We start from the raw sequence: 25,049 nt of genomic DNA, 5'->3' as shown, positions 1-25,049 counted from the left end.
AAAGTAGTTGCTAGCCAAAAACCCTAAGGCCCGTAGGATCGATATAAGGCATACTAGCCTTGTCTGTCCCTGGAGATATACAGGCACAGAGTGGACATCCATCCCGGCACTCCTTGGATGACTGAACTCAAGATGTTTAAAGTTCCTTTCAGTTCTCAAATTCTATAATGCCATGCAGTAGCCATTGCTAGGAAGCATTCCTAAATTGTTTGGCCTAATTAGACAAGAGGTATTTGCGGAAAGATTATCTAAACATTCAAAAACATAAACTCAGTACTGTCCTGAAAAGAGACCTACAGAAGATGACACAGAATTGAATGATGAAATAATGCAGTTAAATATGTGATGCTTTGAGAAACAAAGATTATATAATTCTTTACGAATGAAATTATTTTCAAGACTGAATTTTAAATTGTAAGATGGTATACTGAATGTATAAGAATTTCTTTTATTTTAAAACTAACTATACCAAGTGTACTGCCATGAGTCCAAGAGCTTCTTCAGCAGTTAGGAGTTCAGTTCAGCATAACGTTTATTGAGTACCTGCCATGTGCTTAAAGCCATAAAGTAAACAGGTAGTTATAAACCACAGTCTATGCCCCCATAGAGCTTTCAGCATAATAAAGAGAACAGGCATGTAAATAAACAAATGAGTGCCATAAAAAAACAGAAAGTAAATGCCATATGCCATACTCGAAGTACAGTGGAAGTTTGTGAGAGCACAGAGGAAGGGATTTATCGGGAATAACCTCATTTGAACAAAGGTTTGAAGGATAAGTATGACTTTGTCAAGCAGAGTAATGGGGGCACAGTGCTTCAAGGTTTTGAGAATAACATAGAATGCAGGGCATATTGAGAATTTATTTAACATATTTTTGTGTGCCAAATATTTTTATGCATACTTTGATACAAGGATTAACAAAATTAATTCCCTGCTTTCAAATAAATGTATGTCAGGTGGTGAAGAGTGCTGTGAGAAGAAAATGAAGCAGTGTGACTGGGGGCCCGGATGGTGTGAGGGGTACGGTGGTGAGGGAAGGCCTTCCTGATGAAGTGAAGGAGCAAGCCACGGGGCTCTCTGGGGGCAGAGCACTACAGGCAGAAGAGACAGGAAATGTAAACACCTTAAGGTAGCAGTGTACTTAGCATGTTCGAAGAACAGCAAGGAGGTCTCTATGGCTAGGATGGAGGGAGAGAGGAGATGATTTGTAATAGTTGGGGTCAGAGGGGTGGACAAAGGCCAGGTTCTATACACTCTGAAGGTAAGGTCTTTAAGTTTTATTTTTAGAGGAATGGGGGGTGTCAGAGTTTAAAACAGAAGAGTGATATTAACTGTACTAAAACAATTCCTCTAGCTACTGTGAGGAGAATAGACTGTAGACCCTGAGGGTGGGAGTTAATTTGGGCACACTAGTTAGTAGGTTGGGGCCCTGGTGGTGCAGGGGATAAGACCTACAGCTGCTTACCAAAAAGTTGGCAGTTCGAATCTACCAGCTGCTCCTTGGAAATCCTATGGGGCAGTCTAACTCTGTCTTGTACAGTCGCTATGAGTCAGAATCTACTCGACAGCAATGGGTTTGTTTATTTAATAGGTTATTGTAGGAATACAGGCAACAGAGTTAGTGAATCATCCAGTTTGACCAACATATAGCAGAAAAAGTTGGAAAAGTAAATTGGAAGGTCTTTAATACTGTCCCTAGTAAGATGATTAGAACTGATTCTCATAGGCTATGGGGAGCTATTAATGATTTGGGGGTGGGGGCATCATAATGATAAAATCAGATCTAAAATTTAGGAAGATTATTTAGCAGCAGTATTATGATAGATTGGAAAAAGGAGAGACTATACCACACTTTATTTTGATTGGAAATCATTTGCTTTTGTATTTCTTTGAATATCAAGAAAGAAAAAAACAGTTTATTGGAAGACATCAAAATACTGAAGCAAGACAAACAAGCTCTTGAAGTAGACTTGGAAAAGATGAAAAAAGAGAGAGACCAAGCCAAAGATCAGATTGCTTATGCTACAGGTAAAACACAGAGTTGAAACAGTTTACCTTTTTACTCATAACCATTCTAATCTTGAATTGGTGGAAACTGAATACTATTCCTTGAAGTACATTGTAATCTTAGAAGTATTTAAAAAAAAAAAAAAATTCAGTAATTAAGAAGTTAATGCACTGGTTGGTTTTAGCAGGAAATATAACATGACCAAAGAAAATTAAGGATTACTTTGAATTCATGGAATTTTACATGTCTTCTTCCCAGTTAGACTCTGACCTTCCTCGGGACAAGGTTTGTCTTTTTATCCCTGGGTCTGAAGTGTTGTGGGCTCTCAAGTGTTTGCTAAATGAACAAATGGCACCGCACTATGTTTTGTAGACAGAGAACACTAAGATTAATGTGGCCTGGTGTCTGCCAGGAAAAACAAAGGGGAGTGAGACAAAAATGCAGATACTTTAATATAAGGAAAAATTTACAAACATGGGAGAAAGATGGGGTGCTAAATAAAGATTTCAAAGAAGGAGTGGCATTTGAGCTGGGCCTTGGCAGATGGTAAGACTTGGAAATGAAGGAATGGATGAAGGCTGCCCAGCTGTTTCCCATGAGCATGTTGTTGAGTGCACATGTGGGTTAGACCTTAGATGACAGAACACAGGGCTAGAAAGAAAGATTGCAGGAGGACTTGTTTTCTAAAGTCAGGATCTTTCCTGTACAATGTAATGAGGAGTTCACCAGTGTAAGATATGTACAATAAAATCTATTCTTAACTATTTGTAAGAAAATTATATTTTCCTCATCTGTAAAATAGAATAATAATAATAAAAACCAAACCAAACCCAAGTTGATTCTGACTCATGGTGACCCAGTAGGACAGAGTAGAACTGCCCTGTTGGGTGGATTTGAACTGCTGACCTTTTGGTTAGCAGCTGAGCCCTTAACCACCACGCCACCAGGGCTCCATCATAAAAGTCTGTTCTATTAAATAATACATACTAAGCATTCACTAACGTTTGCCGTTGTTACTTTTTAAAATAATAATAGGCATTCTTATATTTTTATTGTGATCTCTTGAATCCGACATTTGTTCTCTGGTGGAAACTACTTTTGTAATGTAAGTCAGTGGGAAAACAATATCAAAATTTTCCTTAAGCCAGCTTTGCTGTGAGTTTGAGAATGGGTTATGAACATAGTCCCTTGATTTTCTTTATTAATAAACTAGACACTGCATTGTATACATCAGCTATTTTATGCCTTTTTTTTTTTATATAATGCTTCCATTATTTAGGCATTGGTTTTCATTTAGAATCTTAAAAGTTAGTTTATATCCATAGTTTGAAAATTCACAATCAGGCTATTGAGTTACTTTATCTTACAGGTGAAAAATTATATGAAATCAAAATTTTAGAAGAAACACATAAACAAGAAATCAGTCGCCTACAAAAGAGATTACAGTGGTATGCTGAAAACCAGGAACTTCTAGATAAAGATGCCGTTCGGCTTAAAGAAGCAAATGAAGAAATCGAGAAGCTCAAACTTGAGGTATATTATTTCAGAATGTATTTCTGTAGATGAACCTTGTGGTCCCTGATAATCAGATTTGCGTAGCCTCGTACCTGTCATGGCATCAAGACTCTAAACTCTGCTGCGGTGAAACCTGTGAGAGCCAGAACTCGACAGGACTGCCTTGTTTTTCTGGTCTCAAAAGTTTTCCGCCTTTGACAGGGTAGTCTTACCACTTTTCTATTGCTCTCTATTAGTAGAAAATATTTGAGTTTTCCTTCTCTGACAGGTTTTTGCCTTACACAGGTCCCAGCTTTCACAGGTTATACTGTAACTAAAATAACTGATTTGGGTTTTTATTTTGGTTCGGTTTACTTTTAGATAGTCTGTTTTACATTCAACTGAGAATAAATCCAAGCTTCTTATCACAGCCTGTCAGGTCAGGTCCCCATGCAGTCTGAACTCTGCCTGCTTCTTTGGTATCACACTCTCCCCAAGACAGTCTCCTCCAGCCACATCCTCTAATTAGTAAACCTGCCAGCCTTCTTGTACTTGTTCTCTTGGCCTGGAACATTTTAGCCTTGGTTCTTACTATGTTTTACTCCTCCTCCTTGTTCAAGTTCAAACTCAAATTTCTCCCCAGAAAGGCCTTTCCTGACCACTTTATCTAATTTAGCTGCCAGTCCCACCCCCTCCAGCTCTTTCTTCCTATTCCTTCACCCTGTTTTATTTTCTTCCTAGCACTTAGCACTCTCTGAAGTTGTTTTATGTACTAATTGATTTACTTAATAGCTTATCAGCCACCTCCTTCCACTACAGCATGCTGTGAGAGCAGGGACCTAGTGTGTCTTATTTGCCCTCTATATCTTCAGCACAGTGCCACATCTGGGAGGTGCCTAGAACATGGTAGCCAAACCAAACCAAACCTATTGCCGTGGAGTCGATTCCGACTCTTGGCAACCCTACAGGTCAGCATAGAACTGCTCCATAAGGTTTCTAAGGAGCAGCTGGTGGATTCATACTGCCAATCTTTTGGTTAGCAGACAAGCTTTTAACCACTGAGCTCAGTAAATGAATGTTGAAGAGTTAATAAATGAATCAGACAACTAACATTATGCTGCCCCCGACTCGTGCTTTTCTAGTATGGATTAGATATGCTTCTTAACATACTCTTTATTTATTGACAGATTGAGAAACTGAAAGCTGAATCTGGAAATCCGTCTATTCAACAGAAGATACGTTTAAAAGATAAAGCAGTTGATGCCAAAAAAATTCAGGATCTGGAACGACAAGTATGTATTAAGGATACATTTTTATTGAGGTATTTTATATACAGTGAATTTTTATTTTCTCAGGAGTAGTCAACCTAAGATGTAGTCAACCTAGAAATTCTTGTTTTTGTTCATGCATTTTAATCAACCTGTTCTTTCTGGTTCAAACCTCTGCTGAGAATTTGTATTTCTAACAAGTTCCCAGGCAATGCTAATGCTGCTGATTAGGGACCAATTCTGAAAACCACTAGTAGAGCAGTGGTTCTCAAAATTTATTATACATAAGAATCACCTGGGGATCTTGTTAAAATGTAGGTTCTGACTCAGTATATCTGGGGTAGAATTGACAATTCCTGGTGGCACAGGGGTTAAAGTGCCGGACTGCTAACCGAAAGGTCAGTGGTTTGAAACCACAAATGGCTCCATAGAAGAACGATGGGGCAGTCTGCTTCAGTAGAGATTTATAGCCTTGGAATTCACTCTATAGCAGTGAGTTTGGTTTGGTTTTGGGGTGGAAACGCAAATTCTTAGCATAGATTCGAACCTGAATGAACCACTTCGAAGTCCAGATTTTAATATATAACTTCCCCTTTTTAAAATATACTTGATATACAGTATTTGAAGTAACATTAATAAAGTACTAAACAAAATCACTTTATATAATCTACACCTTTATATGTATTTTTAGACTTGTATCTTGTATATAAGATGGTGGACTGATGGATGAAAGGTTATTGTACATCCCAGCTCTGTTAGACATCTAGGAAGAAGAAAGCAGAATTTTAAAGCTTTGGGTATAGAGACAGGATTCCTTCTGCTCACCAAAGATAGGTGAGAGAGGAGTACAGGAAAAGAGATCTTTGAGGTGGGAAAATATTGGTAATGCTTGAGTCATGTTACAAAACACCCCCTATAAACAGAATATTCAACCTCCCAAAAAAACTGGCCATAATCTTGAATTCTTGCTCTTTGTTCAGGCTTAGAAATACTCATTTCACAGCCAGTGAGACCAGGAGATCTTTTTCTAAAATCACATAGTGAAGCCTATTAGAACAAAGATTTTTTTCATTGAAGTAGTTGTTTTGGGGGATGGAATTATAATTAACTTTTTTCTTGTATTTTTAAACTTTCTTTAAAGTAGAATTTGTATTTATAACTAATAAGTAAAACAAAAAAGATTTCCATCTCTCTTCACAAGGGAGCATGTTTCTATAGTCAAGTTATGACACTTAAAAATACTGCTATTATTCCATCACAAGCCCAAAACTATGAGGTCATCGCTGGGCTGTTACCCCAGTTTTATGAGAAGAAGGAAAACTAAGCAAAAGAATTGTTATTTTTGTAAGACCTGTTCTTATATTAAAAGGTAGGATTTAGTAGTTTGACTCAGGCATCAGGAAAGAACAGGCCAAAGGTGGTTTAATAGCTAAAACTATTTTTAAGTTAGTGTAGTCCACATTGCTTGGCTTTTCTTCAGTGTTTCAGATTTAGATTAACCAATGTAGGATAAACCATCCAGAATTGTTAGATAAGAAAAGGCCAACGGGACAGCTTCCCCCAGTAGATGACATTATCTTAAGAGAAATTATGAAAAACTGAATGTTGGAGAGTAAAAAAAGTAAAGCAGGCTTAATAGCAAAATTAAGACTCAAAAGTGGTGATATATGTTGACCAGAAATACAGCATTTCTAAAAGTAGCCTCCCTCTTTTGTTAACATTTTCATTAAATACTTGTTGGTTTATCATCTTACATTATGTCTTTCTAAAGTATTTCATCATTTAATAGTGGTTTGTATAATTCTTTGAATGTTTTGATACATGCGTATATGTTCCAGATCTTATTAATCCTGTTTCCATGAGTATTTCTATTCTAATTAATTTTAAACCGTAACTAATGTATATTTTACAGTATTTGTATAATGATATTGGAGCCATATTCTGAAATAACAAATTAATTATAGAATAAAATATCCCCTTTGCTAAATAGAACGTAAGTGAAAATGGGACTAACTAGATGCATGTTATGATGAAAATTTCAGATTATATACATTTGTTCATACTTTTCTTTAAAGAAATATTTCATATTTTAATTTCCAGTGAAAGTTAAAAAAAAAAAATTGATTTTGTATACCAGCTAGTTGGTATCATTGACCAAAGAGTGATATTAAAAAGCAAAATTAAAGAAATACAAATAAATCTAATTTTTAAAAAATGTAATATACCTCTCAAGATATCAAAATTACATTGCAAATAATGGACATTAAGTGTAAAATTTTTTTAATGAATTAATTTTTTTAAATCCAGTTCTTTTTAATATATGTGTTTGTGTGTTTATGTGTGTCTGTACCTTAATATACTAACTACTAAGTCATAACTAAGTTTTTAATACCGGAACAAAGCTTTCAAAAATTTCCAGATAAAATAAATGGGTATATTCCAGTTTATGGCACATCTGTGCAAGCAGTCTTCATGAATGGAAATATTTACTGTTCATTTTACAAATGACATGACCCTTAAATATCTCATATGAACAGTGTTCAGTCTTAAAGAGGATTTTGAGTACCAGCAACCCATCTTGCTTGGAAAAGGTAGTTTTTGAGACCAAATCATAATAAAAGCCAACATTTATCGGTCCCTCACTACAAAAAAAAAAAAATTTTTTTTTTTCACTATATGCTGGGCACTCTGCTAAGTGCTTTACCAATATGAATGTTATTTGTACCAACCCCATTACATTGGCACTATCATTGTCCCCATTTTACCAGTGAAGTAAGAGATTCAGATGGACTTGACACGAGGTCATAAAGCCACCGGCGGCAGGATCAAACTCCAAACATGCTCGTAGCCACTGTACCAGACCACCTCTCAGGTGCCGTTTCATTGCATGCTCACGCTAGAAAACAGTTTAAGAAAGAATTTAGCATTTCAATATATGTTTTTCAAATATGTCTGAACCATAACACTTGTAGCAAAAGCAGGTATACGACAATGAGAAGTCAAACAGTAAAATTAATGTTTTACTTATTAAATAAGTTGTCGGGGATTGCTAGAAAACATGAGAAAAATTGTGAGCAGAAACCTGGAATTAAATACAGGAATTTTGGATTCCTTCTTCATGCTGAACAATTTCATTCTCAATGACCAGCCTCAGGAATTGTAATGTAGTAAATTTATTCAGAAAGTTTTAGAATAGTAAGTGATTATATAATATAAGTAAAGATTGTACCCTTGCGTTTAATTGTCCCTACAAATATAGTCTATTTAGGCTTTAACATTCACTGTGGATTTAAAAAAAATTTTTTTTTTATCTCAAAAGGTTTATTAGCATTATACCTTCATAATATTTAATCAATCATTGTGTATGGAGGAGTGTAACATATATGGAAGAACGTGAAATTTCTTTAAAGTTGATATAGAAGGCAGAAAAAGCAAATAGCTTAAAGCATACTTGTTCACTCAGTTTCTTCCCCAGTAAAATTTCTTGATTGTGTTTTTATTAGTTTATTTTTGTTTTTCTGAAAATGTCTTTATTTTACCTTTGTCTTTTGCTCATACTTTTTATAGAAATATAATTCAAACGCCATAATATTCACCCTTTTAAAGTGTAGGATTCAGTGGTTGTTGTATATTTGCAAAGTACAACCATCGTTACTATCTAATTCCAGAACATGTTCATAACCCCCAAAAGAAATGCTATAACTACTAGCAGTCACTCCCTTATCCTCCCTTCTCTCAACCCCTGGCTGCTGCTCCTCTATTACTAGCCTTTATGGACTTGAATATTCTGGACATTTCATGTAAATTCTATTAAAAAAAGCAGGTACACGCGTGCACGTGCACACACGTGTATATATAATACCAAGTTCTAATTCCTGTAGGCCTTGGGTACAGTTCTTTCTTCTTACAGAAAAAATACATGTCATTGTTTTGCTTTATAGACTAAATGAAAAGTATTAATTTAGTCTTTTATACAGACTTCACTAAATGTCGGTCTAATCCTCCTTGCTTCCCATTTGAAATGTCATTTTAAAATAGATTAAACTTCATTTGGAAGGTGGGGGTGAGGACTGTTACAGGCAGGGCCTGGTGCTTAAGAATCTGTATGTTTATTTCAAAAAGTTTTCACATTCATGTGCATGTAATTTTTCAGTCATTGGTACAAGTATTGTCATGTGAGGAGTCTGTGGAAAAAAGAAGACTGGTTATTACTAATACAATAGAAAGTTCCAAGGTCTATTTCAAATGAATGCAGAGGATTTCTGTAAGTTAACTAGCCGTTAATTAAACAGAACTAAAATTTTTTTTTATAGGGTACTATTAATTAGATAATCTAGGTGAGACTTAGTCCCACTTACTTTGGACATGTTACCAGGAGGGACCAGTCCCTGGAGAAGGACATCATGCTTGGTAGAGTACAGGATCAGTGAAAAGAGGAAGACCTTCAACAAGACAGATAGACACAGTGGCTATAACAACGAGCTCAAACATAGCAACAGTTACGAGGATGGCGCATGACTGGGCAGTGTTTTGTTCTTTTGTACATAGAGTTGGAACTGACTCAAGGGCACCTAACAACAATGGGATATAAACTTTGGAATTAATTTGTGCTTCTGTATATTTGATTCAGTCAGGAAACATGATATAAACATACATCTAGATTTGATTGATAGAACATAAACTGTATGCATTAAACTAGTTTTACATATAATTGTGACTTTACACATATAAAAAAATATTTTTAATAGGTTAAGGAAATGGAAGGAATTCTAAAGAGAAGATATCCCAATTCTTTACCTGCTTTGATATTGGCTGCATCAGCAGCGGGTGACACAGTGAATAGAAATACAGTGGAATTTATGGAAAAAAGGATTAAAAAGCTAGAAGCTGATCTTGAGGGCAAAGATGAAGAAGCAAAGAAAAGCCTTCGTACCATGGAACAACAGTTTCAGAAAATGAAGGTAAAAAAAGTAGCCATGAAGATGGGGCTCAGACCTGAACCGCATGATTAAAATTGGTGGGAAGGGGGAGTCCTAAGGTCTCATTTTAACAAATAGCTCTAACGTCCTTTCCCACACAACCTTTACCACATGTATCAGTAGATGCAAAAGAAAACTGGGTCCATCCTATCTTTGTGCCCTCCTTCAGCAACTTTTTATTTCAGACACAGAATAGCCAAGTACAGGGTAATCTTTATATAAGACATTCTCAATGATGTTAGAAATAGTGGATATTGAGACACAAAATGGCAAAGTAAAACACCCCTTACTCCACCCTCTTTCTCAAATTCCCTAATCTCTACCTGGTTCATTTTCCCACTGTCCTAAATTCCAAGGTGTACTCCTTTAATCAGCCAGTTTTCAACCACCCTTAGCTTCCTCATTCTCGGCCTCAGTTCACCCATCTGCTTTTCTACCCCACCACTCATGCTGCTTTGTCCTTTCTGAAGGAGATGGCACAGTTGTGAGGATGGCACTGCTGCAGTCTAATAAATTCTCTTGTTGCTTCTGGGCAAGCCCATTGCATGTGGTTGATCAGCTCCTCCTACATTCCCCGAATCATTCACTCTCAACCTTCAAGTTCATCTTGCCCCTGCCCCCTTCCCCATGCTTTACTTTCAGCAGACCCTGCTCCCTGTATATGGGTAACTGTGGCATAATGGAAGGCACACAGACTTTAGAGTCAGACCAGCCTGAGATCCAGCATTATAGCTTTGTGACTTTGGGTTAGTTACTTAACCTCTCTGAGCCTCAGTTTCCCCGTATGGAAAAGAGATAATAACTGACTCATTACCCATATGGCACTTCTACTCCTAAGTATCTGTCAATCCCTTTTTCTTCTCAGCATCACATTACTATACTACCATCATTTAGTACCTGGCCTAGATTACTGCAGTAGTCTGCCCTGGCTTGCTGGATTACTGCAGTAGCCTCCTAACTAGTCTACACATATCTAGTTTGCCCCATCCTCTAATTGGCTCTTGTGACTGCAGGCAAAGTTATATTTCTTATCTCACCCACACACACATACACACACACACACGTATCCCTTTGTACCTCATTGGTAACTTCCTGTTGCTCTTAGAATAGATAAATAGGCTATAAATCCGTGGATAGCCAGGCCCCTCTTTCCACAGCATTTTCTCCCACCATGCTTCCCCTATCTAATCATACTGGCAAGTTTTTTCCTCCTTGCCATGTTTCCTACAACCACAGAAATTTGTGTACCCTCTTGCCCTTTCACATAGTTCAAGTGTATCCATGCTTCACATCTCAACATAAGCATAACTCAGTGAAACCTTCCAGGACCTGGCAGATGAATTACCTCTGTAGGCATTCTTGGTCTCATGCACCTCTCTTTCACAGCACCCACTGCATTTACAGGCATTTTGATTGGATCATTAGTGGTCATTTTCTCCCCGTCTAACCTTGGACTCTGTGATGGCAGGGACTGTTCTGCTTTTACTCCTGTTGTTTTCTGTCATTCAGCACAATAGATGCCCAATAAATAGTTTAATTAGTTAATCCCTGACTCAGGATATTGGCAGGATTGAGTAGCAGCATATATGTACCATGCCTGTACCTCATTACCATGCCTGGAGTGTACCCAGCACTCAATAAATGATTATTTCTAATAATTATGATTGTTATTATTCACTGACCAAATAGGGGCTCTCAGGCATGAACTCCAACCCCTACCCCATTTTTTATGTATTTAGAGCTATCCATCCTATCTTTTTCCTTTTTGCAACCCCCCTGCCCCATCCCAATCCTCACTCTCGCCCAGTCCATTTCCTGCCACTTCCACCTTTCATTTGATTCCCAGACACACCAAGCATTAGAACACCTTCGCAGATGTTCTTCCTAAAACATCACCGCCTCTACTTATCCCCAGATTTACACTTATCCCTCAAGCCTGAACTTAAGTGCTCTCACTCTCCTCAGTCCTTCAGACACATGGGGTGCCGGATCCTCTCTGCATCCACTTGCCACGTTCATAGGCCCATCAGGACAGTTATAGCACGTTGTAACTGTTGCCCTGTCTCTCTCCTAACCAGGCTGTGAGCTATTTGAAGATAAGAGCTGAGTCCTTTGATCTCTAGAACTTAGCACAGTGCCTGACCAGCAGTTGCAGCTCAATAAATATTCATTGAATAAATGAACAAACACTATCAGTGCCTTCCTCCACAGAGTAAATTACCTGAGTTATTTCTTTTGTAATACTAAAGTTTGCAAATTCCAAGCTGACTTGCTCCCTGTGAAATGATTAAATTGATGTTAGAAAGATGAAAGGTGTTTGTCAAAGACCTCAATGCCCACAGCTGTTTTACCTATCTGTTCTCAACAAGTGTAGTTTGCCAATTTGCATAGAAAAAGGTGCATAATAATAGGCTTTATTACAATAATAGGTTTTATTAAAATAATGTTGAGGTTATGAGAACATGTAATTTAACATTTATGTAGCAGTGTATCAATTATGAAATTATATAACATCAACAATATATAATGTTATATCCTTCAAAGAGTAGGACTTCAGTACATTTGACTGGCTCAAAGAACAGAGAGTTGGAGGCATCAGAGTGTATAATGAGTGTCTGAATGAAGGAACAGGTAGGACCCTGCAATGCCGAGCTTCAGTAACTAACGAAATGTTTATCAGTGGTTTGGTGTTACATCAATTCTTTTCTTCAGATTCAGTATGAACAGAGACTAGAGGAACAGGAGCAGCTACTCGCCAACAAATTGAAGGAAGCAGCCCAGAACCAGCGCGACAACCCCGTGGCTAAAGCACTAGAGAAGGAACTCAGCGACATTAAGGAAGCCCATCAGATCACTGTCAGAAACCTCGAAGCTGAAATAGACATGCTTAAACATCAGAATGCTGAATTAGAACTCAAGAAGAATGATAAAGATGATAAAGATTTCCAGTCTCTAGAATTCCAGGTGGAACAGGCTCATGCTAAAGCTAAGCTGGTAAGACTCAATGAGGAACTGGCTGCAAAGGCCAGAGAAATACAAGACCTTTCAAAAACTGTGGAGAGGCTTCAGAAGGAGAGAAGAATGATGCTATCTAATCAGAACTCTAAGGGTAGAGAGGAAATGTCCACCAAAAAGGTGAAGAAAGATGTTTTGCACACAGGTAAAGTAAATGCTAACTCCTCTGGAGCCCTGGATGACAAGCTCTACCAGCCACACACTTTTACTGATTCCCATACATCAGACGTTTTACAAGAAAACTTCAGATTGAAAAATGAACTACAGAGAGTAATTTTGGAGAGGAATGAGCTAAAGGTGAAATCTGAAGCAGCATCGAATCAATTTGAAAACTCCATGAAAAGGTAAAATGTTAAATTATTTTTAAAAATACGGGGGCATAAAAAGGTAGAAATTGAAAAGTTATAAGGTATACTCCCTCTGGATAGTTAGTTTGACCCTGAACTGCGTTCGTGAGTGAATTTTCAGAAATTGCATTACATTGCCAGGCATAGATAGACCTGTTTCAGGGTAAAGTCTTCTACCTGCTAGTGGTTCAGGCTCTAATGAGCTTGAACCTCCATTTCTGGCCAGTCAGCCGTGTCTTTCTGGATGTACCCAAGTGGTGTTGATAAACTGACCCACTGAGTCTTTCTTACAAAAGAATGTCATCATCTATGATTTCTATAGTGAGCTTTAATCCAGGTACCTAGGCAGATTGCCGTCAGATAACAGCTATTAGTAAAACTAGGTGACAGTCTAAGAGGAAAAGGTCCTTCTCTTTTCCATAATAACTTCAACTGATCTCATGATCACATCCCTTCATGCCTTTCTTTCTTAGAATCTTCAGCTACTATCCACCGTCTCTTTTCTCTGAGCCTTCTGACATCCTCAGGCCTTCTTTCACCTGACCAAACCAAGTTCTAGTCCTCTTTTCGTTTCTCAGTGCCAGCTTTCCACAAATAGTCTTTTATTTTCTTTCTGCCTCACTTCCTTCTACATATGGCTTTCATACTCGTCACTGTGACAAACCCGTCTTAGTAATAGCCTTTCCCAGTCCAGCAGAGTTTTCCCTGTCCCTGTTTTTCTTGACAGTATTGACTACATTGCCCTTTCTGAAATGATTTGCTCCCTTAACCTGCATGACTTGACAGCTCTGACCAAAACATTTCTGTTTCTTTTACTGGCTCCTCTTCATTCTCCCGTCCTAAAAATCTGGCTTCCTACTAAGGTTCAAGTCTTGGCTTTCTGATTTTCCTCCATTCTTTCTCCATTGGAAAACTCATCCATTCTTATGGCTTCTATGACACATTACTCCAAAATTTACTTTTCAAGGCTTGTTTTTTTCCCTGGTGTCAGATGTTAGACCTTCAGCTATTTATTGGATTGTACCTCTTGAAATCAACGGTACCTCAAATTCTATCCATTTTAAGCCTGAACTAGCTCCCTCTCTCAGCCTTCCCATTCTATGACCATATTTTTCCAATTGCCAGGCCCAGCTTTACCTCCTTTATTTCATGAGTTCACAGCCAGCACATGGCTTCCTTAAAAATGTTACTCGTTTTGGTTTCAGCTTCATTGTAGTCAGTGTTGCCTACCTGGTTTACTACACAACTTTCCTGATATCCCTGACTTTAATTTCTACCTTCTTTCCCAATCATCTTCTTAGAAACCATTAAAATTCCTTAAATCTCCTGTATCTGTGTAACACTGCCCTCCACTCACCCCCAGATTTCTCGCAGTATCAGGACCAAATTTCTCTACCTGGCATTTCAAGTCCTATCATTATTCTAATACAACACTACACACCTAAGCTGCATTATTTTCTCACTACCTTTTGTTCATTCATATTTCAACTCCTACCTCCACCAGAAAACATTTCCTGGAGCCTCCCAGGAAATTGCCTACTCCCACCTCCAATTCCTATACAAATTAAAATATGTTCGAAGTAAGCGCAAATCACGTACCACCTTAGTTCCTTGAGAACTGATGTAAGATTATACTTCTTTTGCATTCCCACAGCAACTGGATGTGGAAGCAGAATGAGCATAAAACCAAACCAAACCCACTCTCGTCGAGTCGATTCCAATTCATAGCAACCCTGTAGGACAAAGTAGAACTGCCCCATAGAGTTTCCAAGGAGCACCTGGTGGATTCAAACTCTTGGTTAGCAGCCATAGCACTTAACCAGTACGCCACCAGGGTTTCCAGAATGAGCATAGGAAGCACTTAATAAATACTTGCAGACTGTCAGCCATGTTGGGGATTGAGTCACCATGACAACCAGATTGCTTCCAAGTTGAAATCTTGTTTTTCAACCCTGAATACAATAGCAGTAATGAAATTATTTAGAAAGATTTCTGTTCTTTCCTATAAATAATTTAAACTTCTTGGTTTTCTATAAATTTTCCTATATATAATTTAAAATTTCTGGTGTTGTTTATCTGTTTCCCACATAGCTCTGGGCCTGAGAAGTAAGGACTAAACTTTTCTGGTCCAGATTTAGGCCGCTTTTTTACTATAAAACCAAAACCCAAACCCGTTGCCTCCAAGTCAATTCCTACTCATAACGACCCTATAGGACGGAGTAGAACTGCCCCATAGGATTTCCAGAGAGTGGCTGGTGGACTCAAACTGCCGACCTTTTGGTTAGCAGCTGAGCTCTTAGCACTGCACCACCAGGGCTCCTTTTTTTTGCTATAGTGCAATTATATCCTGAGTACTTTAGACATTTATACTTTTCCTGAGACCCTAATCTACTGTTTCCATGAAGAAAATATTCATAGAGTCAAATAAGCAACTGAAAAATCTGTAGTTTGGGAATTGCTATAATGTATGTATGTATCAACAGTGTTTTACTGAGTACCTGCTTTGGATAAGAGAAAGTATGTGTAAGAAATGTACAACTCTAGTTATAATTTTCCCATTTACTAAACTACCTCTGAATGCAAAAATTTTGTCACAGAAACTTAAAGTCCAAATTAATTAAGTACAGGTACCCTTGTGTCTTGACAATTACTGTCAAGATTATTTTATGCAACTGGAATCATATGCATGGACCAGAAAGTGGTAAACGTTGCCTAGAGACAAAGCATTGATGATTCTAAAGAGAACAGCTGTGATTATCCAAATAAGAATCTGGGCAATGGGCAAGACATTTGAGTCTGTCTTAAAAAATAAAATATCATGGGCTTTGCTTTAAATCTAACAGAACATTTAGAACCTCTGATTCTCTTAGTGTAGCTCCAGGGAGAAGGTAGAGTGGAAGGCCTGGGCTTTGAGGTCCAACTCTGTTGGGCTTGACCCCCAGCTCTTCAACTCGCTGATCAGGGACACTAGATACATTGCTTTTTCTTAAACTCAAGCTTTCCCCTAGTGCTATTCAGTAAATAATAGTAAGCTCATGGAGCAGTTGTAAGAACTCCTGTGCGATCATGTGTAAAGTACCTAGCACGGTGCAGCAAATATTGGTGCCCTCTCTCCCTTTGCTTCTTTCATTTCCAGATTTCTTACACTATTTTTTTTTCCTAACTGTGAGTTAGAGGTTGAAGAGCCACTTTTCTATGTGATTTTCTTTAATTTGTTCCATAGGCTCAAGGAAGATAACACAGCACACATTGCATCCCTCAAAGCATCTCATCAGAGAGAAGTAGAGAAACTTCTTTGCCAAAATGCAGTCGAAAAATCTTCTTCCAAAGTAGCTGAACTAAATCGTAAAATAGCAACTCAAGAGGTAGGTGACAATATTTGGATCTCTTTGACTTTAACATAGGTCATTTTTTTTTTCAGGACTATTAACAGAACATTATTTAATTTTAACTTCTTCAGGTTGGTGATAGAAATGGAAAGTTATTGTTGGCTTCATTTTTTTTATGGAAGAACATACCATATATTTAATTTTTTCTGCTTTAAAATTATACCCTGTAAATAAGCGTTTGCACAGTTTTATCCCTATATTTCTCAGATATATCTTCCTCTAAGTAGGTCGTAGCAGATGGTTGAGGGATATGTCTGAGGAGATTGGAACTTCAGTAGTTGAACTTGAATGTTGAACCATCTCCCACCACCCCAACCCCACCCAGCAAGTAATAATCTTCTTTCTTCCTGTTCCATTATATTTCATTCGTTAGCCAAATAATAATTCAGACAGTCAGGCACTGGAGATAAAACAATGAAGCGAGAGATATACACAGCCCTAGCCTTTTTGAACCATACAGACTTGGAAGAATTATTACTGAGAATGTTGACAACCTAGCAGCATTTCCTGGAATGAACGTGTCTTCTTTGAGTATCTGTATATCTACTTGGAATATCTACAAATATCTACTGTTTGGTCCATCTTCCGTAGGGTTAGTAGGTTGGAAAACAGCATTTAAATAGAACTTTTATCTGCAGCTTGCTTCTAAATGGTGTAGCCAAGAAGAGAATAAGAATAAAAGGAAGAACAAACAAGCAAATGTGGCAAAATGTTAGCAGTTGATGAATCAAGTTGAAGAATATATGAATATTCATTGACCTCTTCAGCTTTTCTGTAGGTTTTAATTTAAAAAAACAAGCTGGGGGGGCAAGGCGGGTCAAGAAAATATCTCACCACAACCTCTGCCACCTGTAATTATTTAGTAGCATCTTAATTAAAAACTCTCAATTGAAGAAGTTTGAGTGGGGTTGCTATGAGTCAGAATCAACGCGAAGGCAATGGGTTTGGTTTGGTTTTGGTTTGGTAGATATTATGAAATTATAAATTTTCTTAAGTGTGATGATAATATTGTGAGAAAATACCCTTATAAGGACATGCATTTCAGAATGAAATGTCATCAAGTCTGTAAGTTAATTTCAAATAGCTCAGGGGAGAAAAATCATGCACACACATACACACACGTATACATACACATGTATATACAGAGAGGAAGAAATATTGTTGAATCTAGAGGATCTATTCATTTTACTATTCTTTGCAAAATAAAAAGTTGGAGAAAAAGAAAAACAACAAAAAAAAAGAACTTTGCCTGTATTTTAATACCTCAATTAAAAAGATTTAAAATGCTGCTCAAAATAACCATTCATCCAGCCTTAGAGATATCTTCTCTTGCTTTTCCCCCCATATGAATGGGGTATGAGTGGGCAGTGAAAGCATCATGCCAAGTGGTTATATAGTAAAGAGCAGACTGAAAGAGCTGGGAAAGTAGAGTCATAATGTCATGGCGCCATAAATATGCTATTTTCCCAGGGTTGTAAATGTGATTTTGTAAAATTGTGAGTTAAGTAGAAGTCATTGTTGTCTGATCATCAAAACAATAGACGCATTGAATTTTTCCCAAATTCTAATACTTTCTTGATGAGAATGTTTTTTCATGTATTTCAGTGTCTCTGGCTAAAAATAGGAGACTAAGATTTGTGTCACAGATGTTATTAGGCTTGTGTAATCTTCCTAAACAACATAATTGATATTAGTTAATAGCCCTTTAATAAAAACTGTTAACCTCCATCACAAAGTATAATATTGACCACTTTCTTCAAAATGCTTAGGCTCTATAGCAGTTTATTTAAGAAGATATTTTTCAGGCCTTCAGAAGAGAAATAATATAGATAAAGAGGCCAGGTAGTTTCAGAGTCGTTAATTTATAATATGTGTGGTGTTTTATTTTTAAATGTTAGAAGAAACCTAAAATAACCCCTTCAAAGGCCTTACTTCCTGTGGCAATTATTTCTGTTAGAATTTGGATGATTTTTAAATGTCCAGTTTTTTTTTTCTTTTCTTTTAGTCCAAATAAAAGCAATGAGTTGACCTTATTTTGTTTTTCAAACAAGGAAATTTTTTTCAAAGGAGGAGTTTTGTTAACTCAGTTCTTCTAATTTTCTAGGTACTTATAAAACATTTCCAAAATCAAGTTAATGAGCTACAGGGTAAGCAAGAGTCTCTTGTAGTTTCTCAAGTTCGAGAAGAAATCCTACAGAATGAGGTAAGAAAGAACTAAAATCTAGATGGACATAAGCTTTTCTTAGCCATTTCAATCATATTCATATTTTGGTACAAATTTTTTAACTTAAGAAATTCACAGATAGATATAACATGAAAATACCAATCACATGTCAAGCATATATTAATGACTTATTAATGGAAAATTTGCCTTCCCAAGATGAAGCTCAAATATTAATTGAGAATTGTTTATATTTCCTGTCAAATATTAATTGGAAATTGTTGTGTTTGTATTTCCCCATTCCCTACAAAAGTGGAAGGGGGCAATTTGTTCTTGTTTGATTTTTCTAGAAGGTAAGTTAGGTGCAGGGCCATTTCTGTATTAAGTACTAATACTGCTTAATTTGGTTAAGAAATAGCTAAAGCAACCATGATAGTTACACTGGATCACCAGTAGTAATACCATTACAGGAAGTAGGTCTTTCTGGAAACTCACCATTTTTATTCTCCTGAAGTCCTTTTGATTTTGCGTCACATGGTGTTTAAGCCTAATAACTGGAAAACTAAAGCATTTTGTCTCTTGAATAAAGGTAATGACATTCTCCCTTTTAATTAGAGTATTTAAAGCATTTATATTTAATGTATTTATTAATTAATTTGGTTTAATTGTAATTTGTCTCCACTATTTTTATTGGCCTATACGTTTTTATTTTATTTTTTAATGATTGCTTTAGGGTTTACAATGTACATCTTTAACTTATCCCTGTCTATACGTCAAATAATACTATACCACTTCACATATAATGCATGAAGCTGTGACTGTATACGTCTGTTTTCCCTTTCCTGTCCTTTGTGCTGTTGTTTTCATACATTTTACTACCATATATAAGCCCCACAAATAGTCATCATTTTGCTCTAAAGAGTTAAAATATTTTAAAGAGATTCAAAAATGAGAAAAGTATCTTTTCTAAACACCCACGTATTTACCACTTCTGGCACTTTGTTCCTTTGTGTAGATCCAAATTTCTGTCTGGTATAATTTTTCTTCTGTCTCGAGAACTTCCTTTAACATTTTGTAGTGTGGATCTACTGGCAGTGAATTGTCTCAGCTTTTGTTTGTCTGAAAATCTTTATTTTACCTTTTTTGAAAGATGTTTTCACGAGACATAGAATCTTAGGTTGACAGTTCATAGTTTTTCTTGTTTTGATTTCATTTGGTTTTTGTCGGTACTTTAAAGATGTCACTTTATTGCCTTCTGGCTTTCATAGTTTCTGATAAGAAGTCTGTTCTAATTCTTTACTCATTCCTCTGTGTATGTTTCTTTTCTTTTTTGGATGCTTTTAAGATGATTTTCTGTTTATAACCAGTTTTTAGCAATTTTATTATCTTACACCTGAGTGTGATTTTATGTTTCTTATACTTGGGGTTTATTGAGCTTCTCAGATCCTGAATTTATACTTTTTAACAAATTGGGAACTGCTGAACATTATTTCTTTAAATATTTTTTCTGTTGCCCTGTTCTTTTTTCTGGGTCTCCAAACTGATAGTAATATCAGACAAAGTAGATTTCAGAACAGGTAACACTCCCAGAGGTGTTCGTTAGAACAGGAGCTCACTGATATGCTCTTCATTTTTTTTTTCTTCCAGCCTCTTTTCTCTGTGTTTCATTCTGGGTAGTGTATATTGCTATATCTTCCAGTCACTATCCTTTCTTCTGCAATGTCTAGTATGCTATTAATCCCATCCAATGTATTTTTCATTTCAGTTATTGTGTATTTCACCTTAACTTCTAATTGTATCCTTTTATATCTTGTATTTCTTTCCTCACCATTTTCATCTCTACGTTCTTGAGAATATGAAATATATTTAAAATAGCTATTTTAACATTCTTTTCTTTTAATTCCATCTCTATCATTTCTGGATCTTTTTTTATTCATTAATTTTCCTTCTGAGTTCCTTCTGCCTCTTTGCATGCCTGTTTATTTTTTATTAGATGCTGAGCATTGTGAATTATATGTTGTTGGATGAATTTTGTTGTTGTTTTAAATAGTATTAGGCTTTGTTCTGTCAGGTAGTTATGTTACTTAGGTTCAGTTTGATTCTTATAAAGCTTGTTGTTAAACTTTGTTAGGGAGGTTCCAGAGCAGCCTTAATCTACCTGTTGCTGTCAAGTTGATTTCAACTCCTAACAACCCTATAGGACCGAGTAGAACTGTCCCCATAGGGTTTCCAAGAAGGGGCTGGTAAATTCAAACTGCCAACCTTTTTTGGTCAGCAGCTGAGCTCTTAACCACTGCACACCAGGGCTGCAGCTTTAATCTAGGGCTAATGTATTCCCTGTATAAGGTGATACCTTTCTGATGCCCTGTGTATTATGAGGCATTTCTTCTCTGGCTGGTGAGAATACGAAGTATTCCTAGCCATGGGAATTATTCAAGCTACTGTTTCCAGTTATTATTACCCCAGCCTTAGGTACTTTCCTCTCACAGAAGTGTAGATCAGTACTTAGCTAATGCCTTGAGAGGACCTCTCTGAGAATCTCTGAAAACTTCCTCTCAGTTACACTGCCTTGCATATTCTGGCTGAACTTTGATCTTTGTCATCTCAATTTAGCATTCTGTAGTGCTCTCCGTAGGTTCCCCCTCCCTGCCCTGTGGCTTGGAAACTGCCCCTAGACAATAAGCTAGGCAGTGGTAGAGTTTACCTTGTTTGTTTCCCTTTTCTCCAGAATTACAGTTCTCTGGTTCTGTCCTTTAGGGTCGCTATGAGTCAGAATCAACTCGAGGGCAACAGGTTTTTTCAGGTGCTGTTAGCAAAATCTAAAGATACATTTTGTCATTTTCTAGTTGCTTAAAATAGGATAGGAAACCACAGTCCTTTTACTGGAGCACAACCTCTAGTGAAAGTGCACTATCAATTTAAAGCAGTGTTGAATTCTGTTGTTTTTTGATTGCTTGTTTGGTTTTAAAGTAATTTTATAGAGCCATAAAAAATGACCAACTCCAACTTTAGTGTGTTAATCATGGAAATCTGAGAGGATTTCACTATACTCTGCATTGTATCTATGCCTTTGTTTCCTAAAATGTCTCTAAACTACATTTCTTTTAAATCCCACCTGCTGCAATGAGGTGAAAACTTTATGAAGCCTCTAATGTATCTTCATTCATTTGATACTAACTCAGGCATGTATTCTTCAAAGTGTTTGTTATTTTAATAACCTAATGAAAAAGTCAATCTTTCATCTTTTAGCACTTGTCATAGATTTCCAGTCTTTTCCCAGTCCAATTTGACACCAACATTCATCTGCTCATTTATTTTCTTGAAGCCTGAATTTGTAGAGAAAGAACTAGAATCTGTATTCACACTCTCTAGAGACAACTGCGAGAACAGATGCTATTTTTCATATTCTGCAGTTAATATATGTGTTTTACTGATCCCAGATTCTTTTTCACAAATGGTGGTATATTTTCTTTTTAATCTGTATAAATATTTTATAAAGACAGCTTTAGAAACCATTCAGTGAAGATTGATCTCTAATAAAGTCTCTGATTGCAACCCACTCATAAAAATTATCAAAATTGTTTGTTGTAACTTACCTCAAATATTCCATAGCTAGCTGCTATTATTTTATAAACAAAGAGTGAAATGGTCATGGGATTTATGATAATAAATGATTCAAGTTTAAATTCTTACATCGCCACTGCATTGACCGCCAGCAGGTTCGAGTAAGCATTTAAAGTCATGCAACTGTCATAGGCCACACTTGGTACCCTGCAGATAGGCCAGCAAGGCTGTATCAGATATTTCTCTTCAGTGGGAGTAGTCCTCACAGCAGTCCACACAGCTGTCCAGGAGCTATTCTGTTTGGACCCCCAGATGACAGCACAGGCGTAATGGAGTAAGACTCACATCAGGCAGATGGAGGAACCAACCTGGCTTAGACGCCCCATGCTCCACAAAAAGCAGTATTTGTTATAATAATAACCCATGTGCTTAGCTTCCTTGGTTCCTGCAACAGACATGTCCAATTGTAAGAGGCACTACACTCAGGACAGCCCAAAACTATGGCTTCCCACTAAGTATTTCAGTTCATACAAAGTCCTCCAAGCCCAGATGCAGTCTACCAGTCAGCAGTCCTTTTTACCACAAGCAGAGTATCTGGCCTCACAGCTGACATTCCGTCTTTGTATCAAGGGAGAAACAGAGCTGAAAAGTCAGCTGCACCCCAGGTCTATTTCTTATGCAGATGGAAAAAGAATAATGTTTCTACAGATACCAACTAGTGTTTTTAAACTCCGAGACTCGCTTTTTTCAGCTAGTGAAAGAGTAAAACCTACTTCCTAGCATTCTTTATTTTTTAATGTAATGAATACTTAGTAGGTATCAGTCACTACTCTATCTAGGCTTTGAGATATAGTGATGAATACAATACCCAAAGCTCTTGCCCTCTAGGAACTTGCATTCTAGTGGATGGGACAGAAAAATAATCAAATAAACAAATACCTATGGACTATAATGTGGCACTGTGGTTAGGCATTCAGCTGCTAACCAAAAGGTTGGCAGTTCAAATCCCTTGAACACCCTATGGGGCAGTTCTGCCATGTCTTATAGGATTGTTATGAGTTGGAATCGACTCAGTGGCAATGGGTTTTGGTTTATAATGTCTCCCAGCTAACTTCCTTTGCCTCAGAACTGAGTCACATACCCACCTCTAAACCAATCATTGGGAGGGAAAACTGGACAGCTATATTGAGCTTAGACTGATTAGAATTTACCCTTGAGTCACATGAACACCTGAACTGTATCAAGGCCCTGTTTACGAGGCTATGGCCAGTATCTTCTTCAGTGCTAAACCTGATGAGAATCTAGATCTGCCCAGATGAAGTGCTTAGAATCATTACACATTCCTCCCAAAAGTGGCCAGGAAAACCTATCAAGCACATAGGACCTATATGAAAGACCTCAGTACTCCATAATCTCTACTTTTGTATGCATACTTGCTGTCATGGATTGAACTGTGGCCCTCAAAAATATCTGTCAACTTAGCTGGGCCATGATTCTCAGTATTATGTGACTGTCCACCATTCTATGTGATTGTCTGCCATTTTATGTGATTTTCCTATATGTTGTAAATCCTATCATTATGATGTAATAAGATGAATTATCAGCAGTTTTATTGATGAGATCTACAAGATTAGGTAGTATCTTTAGCCAGTTTCTTTTGAGATATAAAAGAGAGAAGCAAGCAGAGAGACATGGGGACCTCATACCACCAAGAAAGCAGTGTCGGGAGCAGAGTGCATCCTTTGGACCTGAGGTTCCTGCACTGAGTTGCTCCCAGACCAAGGGAAGACTGATGACAAGGACCTTCCTCCAGAGCTGACAGAGAAATTCTTCCCTTGGAGCTGATGCCCTGAATTTTAGGACTTGTAGCCTACTAGACAGTGAGAGAAAAAGTTTCTTTTTGTTAAAGCCATCCATTTGTGGTAATTCTGTTATAGCAGCACTAGATAACCAAGACACTTGAATTTGTGGAGTGAGTTACTATAAAGCATAAAGTGATAGGGGCCATAAGAGAAATTACAGATAGAATTCTCTTCCAGGGAGTTGATGGTGGAAGAGTAATCTATATTTATTGAACTCTTTCTGTGTGTTAGGCACTGTACTGTGCTGGATGCTTTAAATTCATTATCATTTAATCCTAAATATAATCACTTTACTAAACAACTACTTTGTAGCAAAGCTGAATGCACCAAAGAAAGTGCCCAAAAATGTACCTTGTCCAACTTCTTTTTGAGCCTCTTAACCAGCCTGACATCCATAGGAGGGAAAAAGCAGTCCAGCCATCTAAAACCTCTTGGAATGTGAGGTCATCTCAAAGCTAAGATAAGCCTTTACTTCCTGGGCATAGGGAAGGAAAGCTGTTCATTACTCTAGCAATACAGGATGCCCTTGCTCTTAAGATTCCTCTTCTAGAGAAATTTCATAAAGGAGATAGTAAATGTTCTTGTTTTTCAAGCCTACCTTTTTAAAAATTATTTCATTTTGAGCTTAGTTTTTCACATACGAAATGCTCTCAATTTTAGGTTACAAAACTCCTAGAAGAATTGAGAGAAGCCAAAGAAAATCATACTCCAGAGATGAAACATTTCACGGGCTTAGAAAAGAAAATTAAACAGATGGAAATGAGACATGAACAAAGAGAACAGGAACTTCAGCAGGTAAAATAGTAGACCACATTTACATATTCTTATAGTACTTTATTTTTACTGCCTCTAATTTTCTATGGTTTTGTCATCTCTAGCAAAAGTTACTTCTTAAAGTGTCTACATTGTATTTTGATCTTGTTAATTTATAGCTTTTAATTGAAAATGACATTAAATTTCA

The 25,049-nt window shown here is 37.0% G+C and overlaps 1 protein-coding gene across 4 annotated transcripts in view; it reads left to right on the top strand.

Moving 5' to 3' along the window:
• Positions 1-25,049, top strand: part of CEP162 (centrosomal protein 162) — an 80,335-nt gene that overhangs the window by 42,313 nt on the left and 12,973 nt on the right. For all 4 annotated transcript variants that reach the window (XM_049896625.1, XM_049896634.1, XM_049896606.1 and 1 more), the window contains exons 19-26: positions 1,903-2,029; positions 3,379-3,542; positions 4,691-4,795; positions 9,520-9,732; positions 12,463-13,109; positions 16,336-16,477; positions 18,606-18,704; positions 24,749-24,883. In XM_049896625.1, coding sequence (XP_049752582.1) covers positions 1,903-2,029; positions 3,379-3,542; positions 4,691-4,795; positions 9,520-9,732; positions 12,463-13,109; positions 16,336-16,477; positions 18,606-18,704; positions 24,749-24,883 — 1,632 coding nt within the window. The remainder of the gene's footprint in view (positions 1-1,902; positions 2,030-3,378; positions 3,543-4,690; positions 4,796-9,519; positions 9,733-12,462; positions 13,110-16,335; positions 16,478-18,605; positions 18,705-24,748; positions 24,884-25,049) is intronic.

The sequence above is a fragment of the Elephas maximus genome, chromosome 1 (assembly GCF_024166365.1).
Source record: "Elephas maximus indicus isolate mEleMax1 chromosome 1, mEleMax1 primary haplotype, whole genome shotgun sequence".
NCBI classification, from domain to species: Eukaryota; Metazoa; Chordata; class Mammalia; order Proboscidea; family Elephantidae; genus Elephas; species Elephas maximus.
This window is presented reverse-complemented; position numbering and strand designations above follow the sequence as displayed.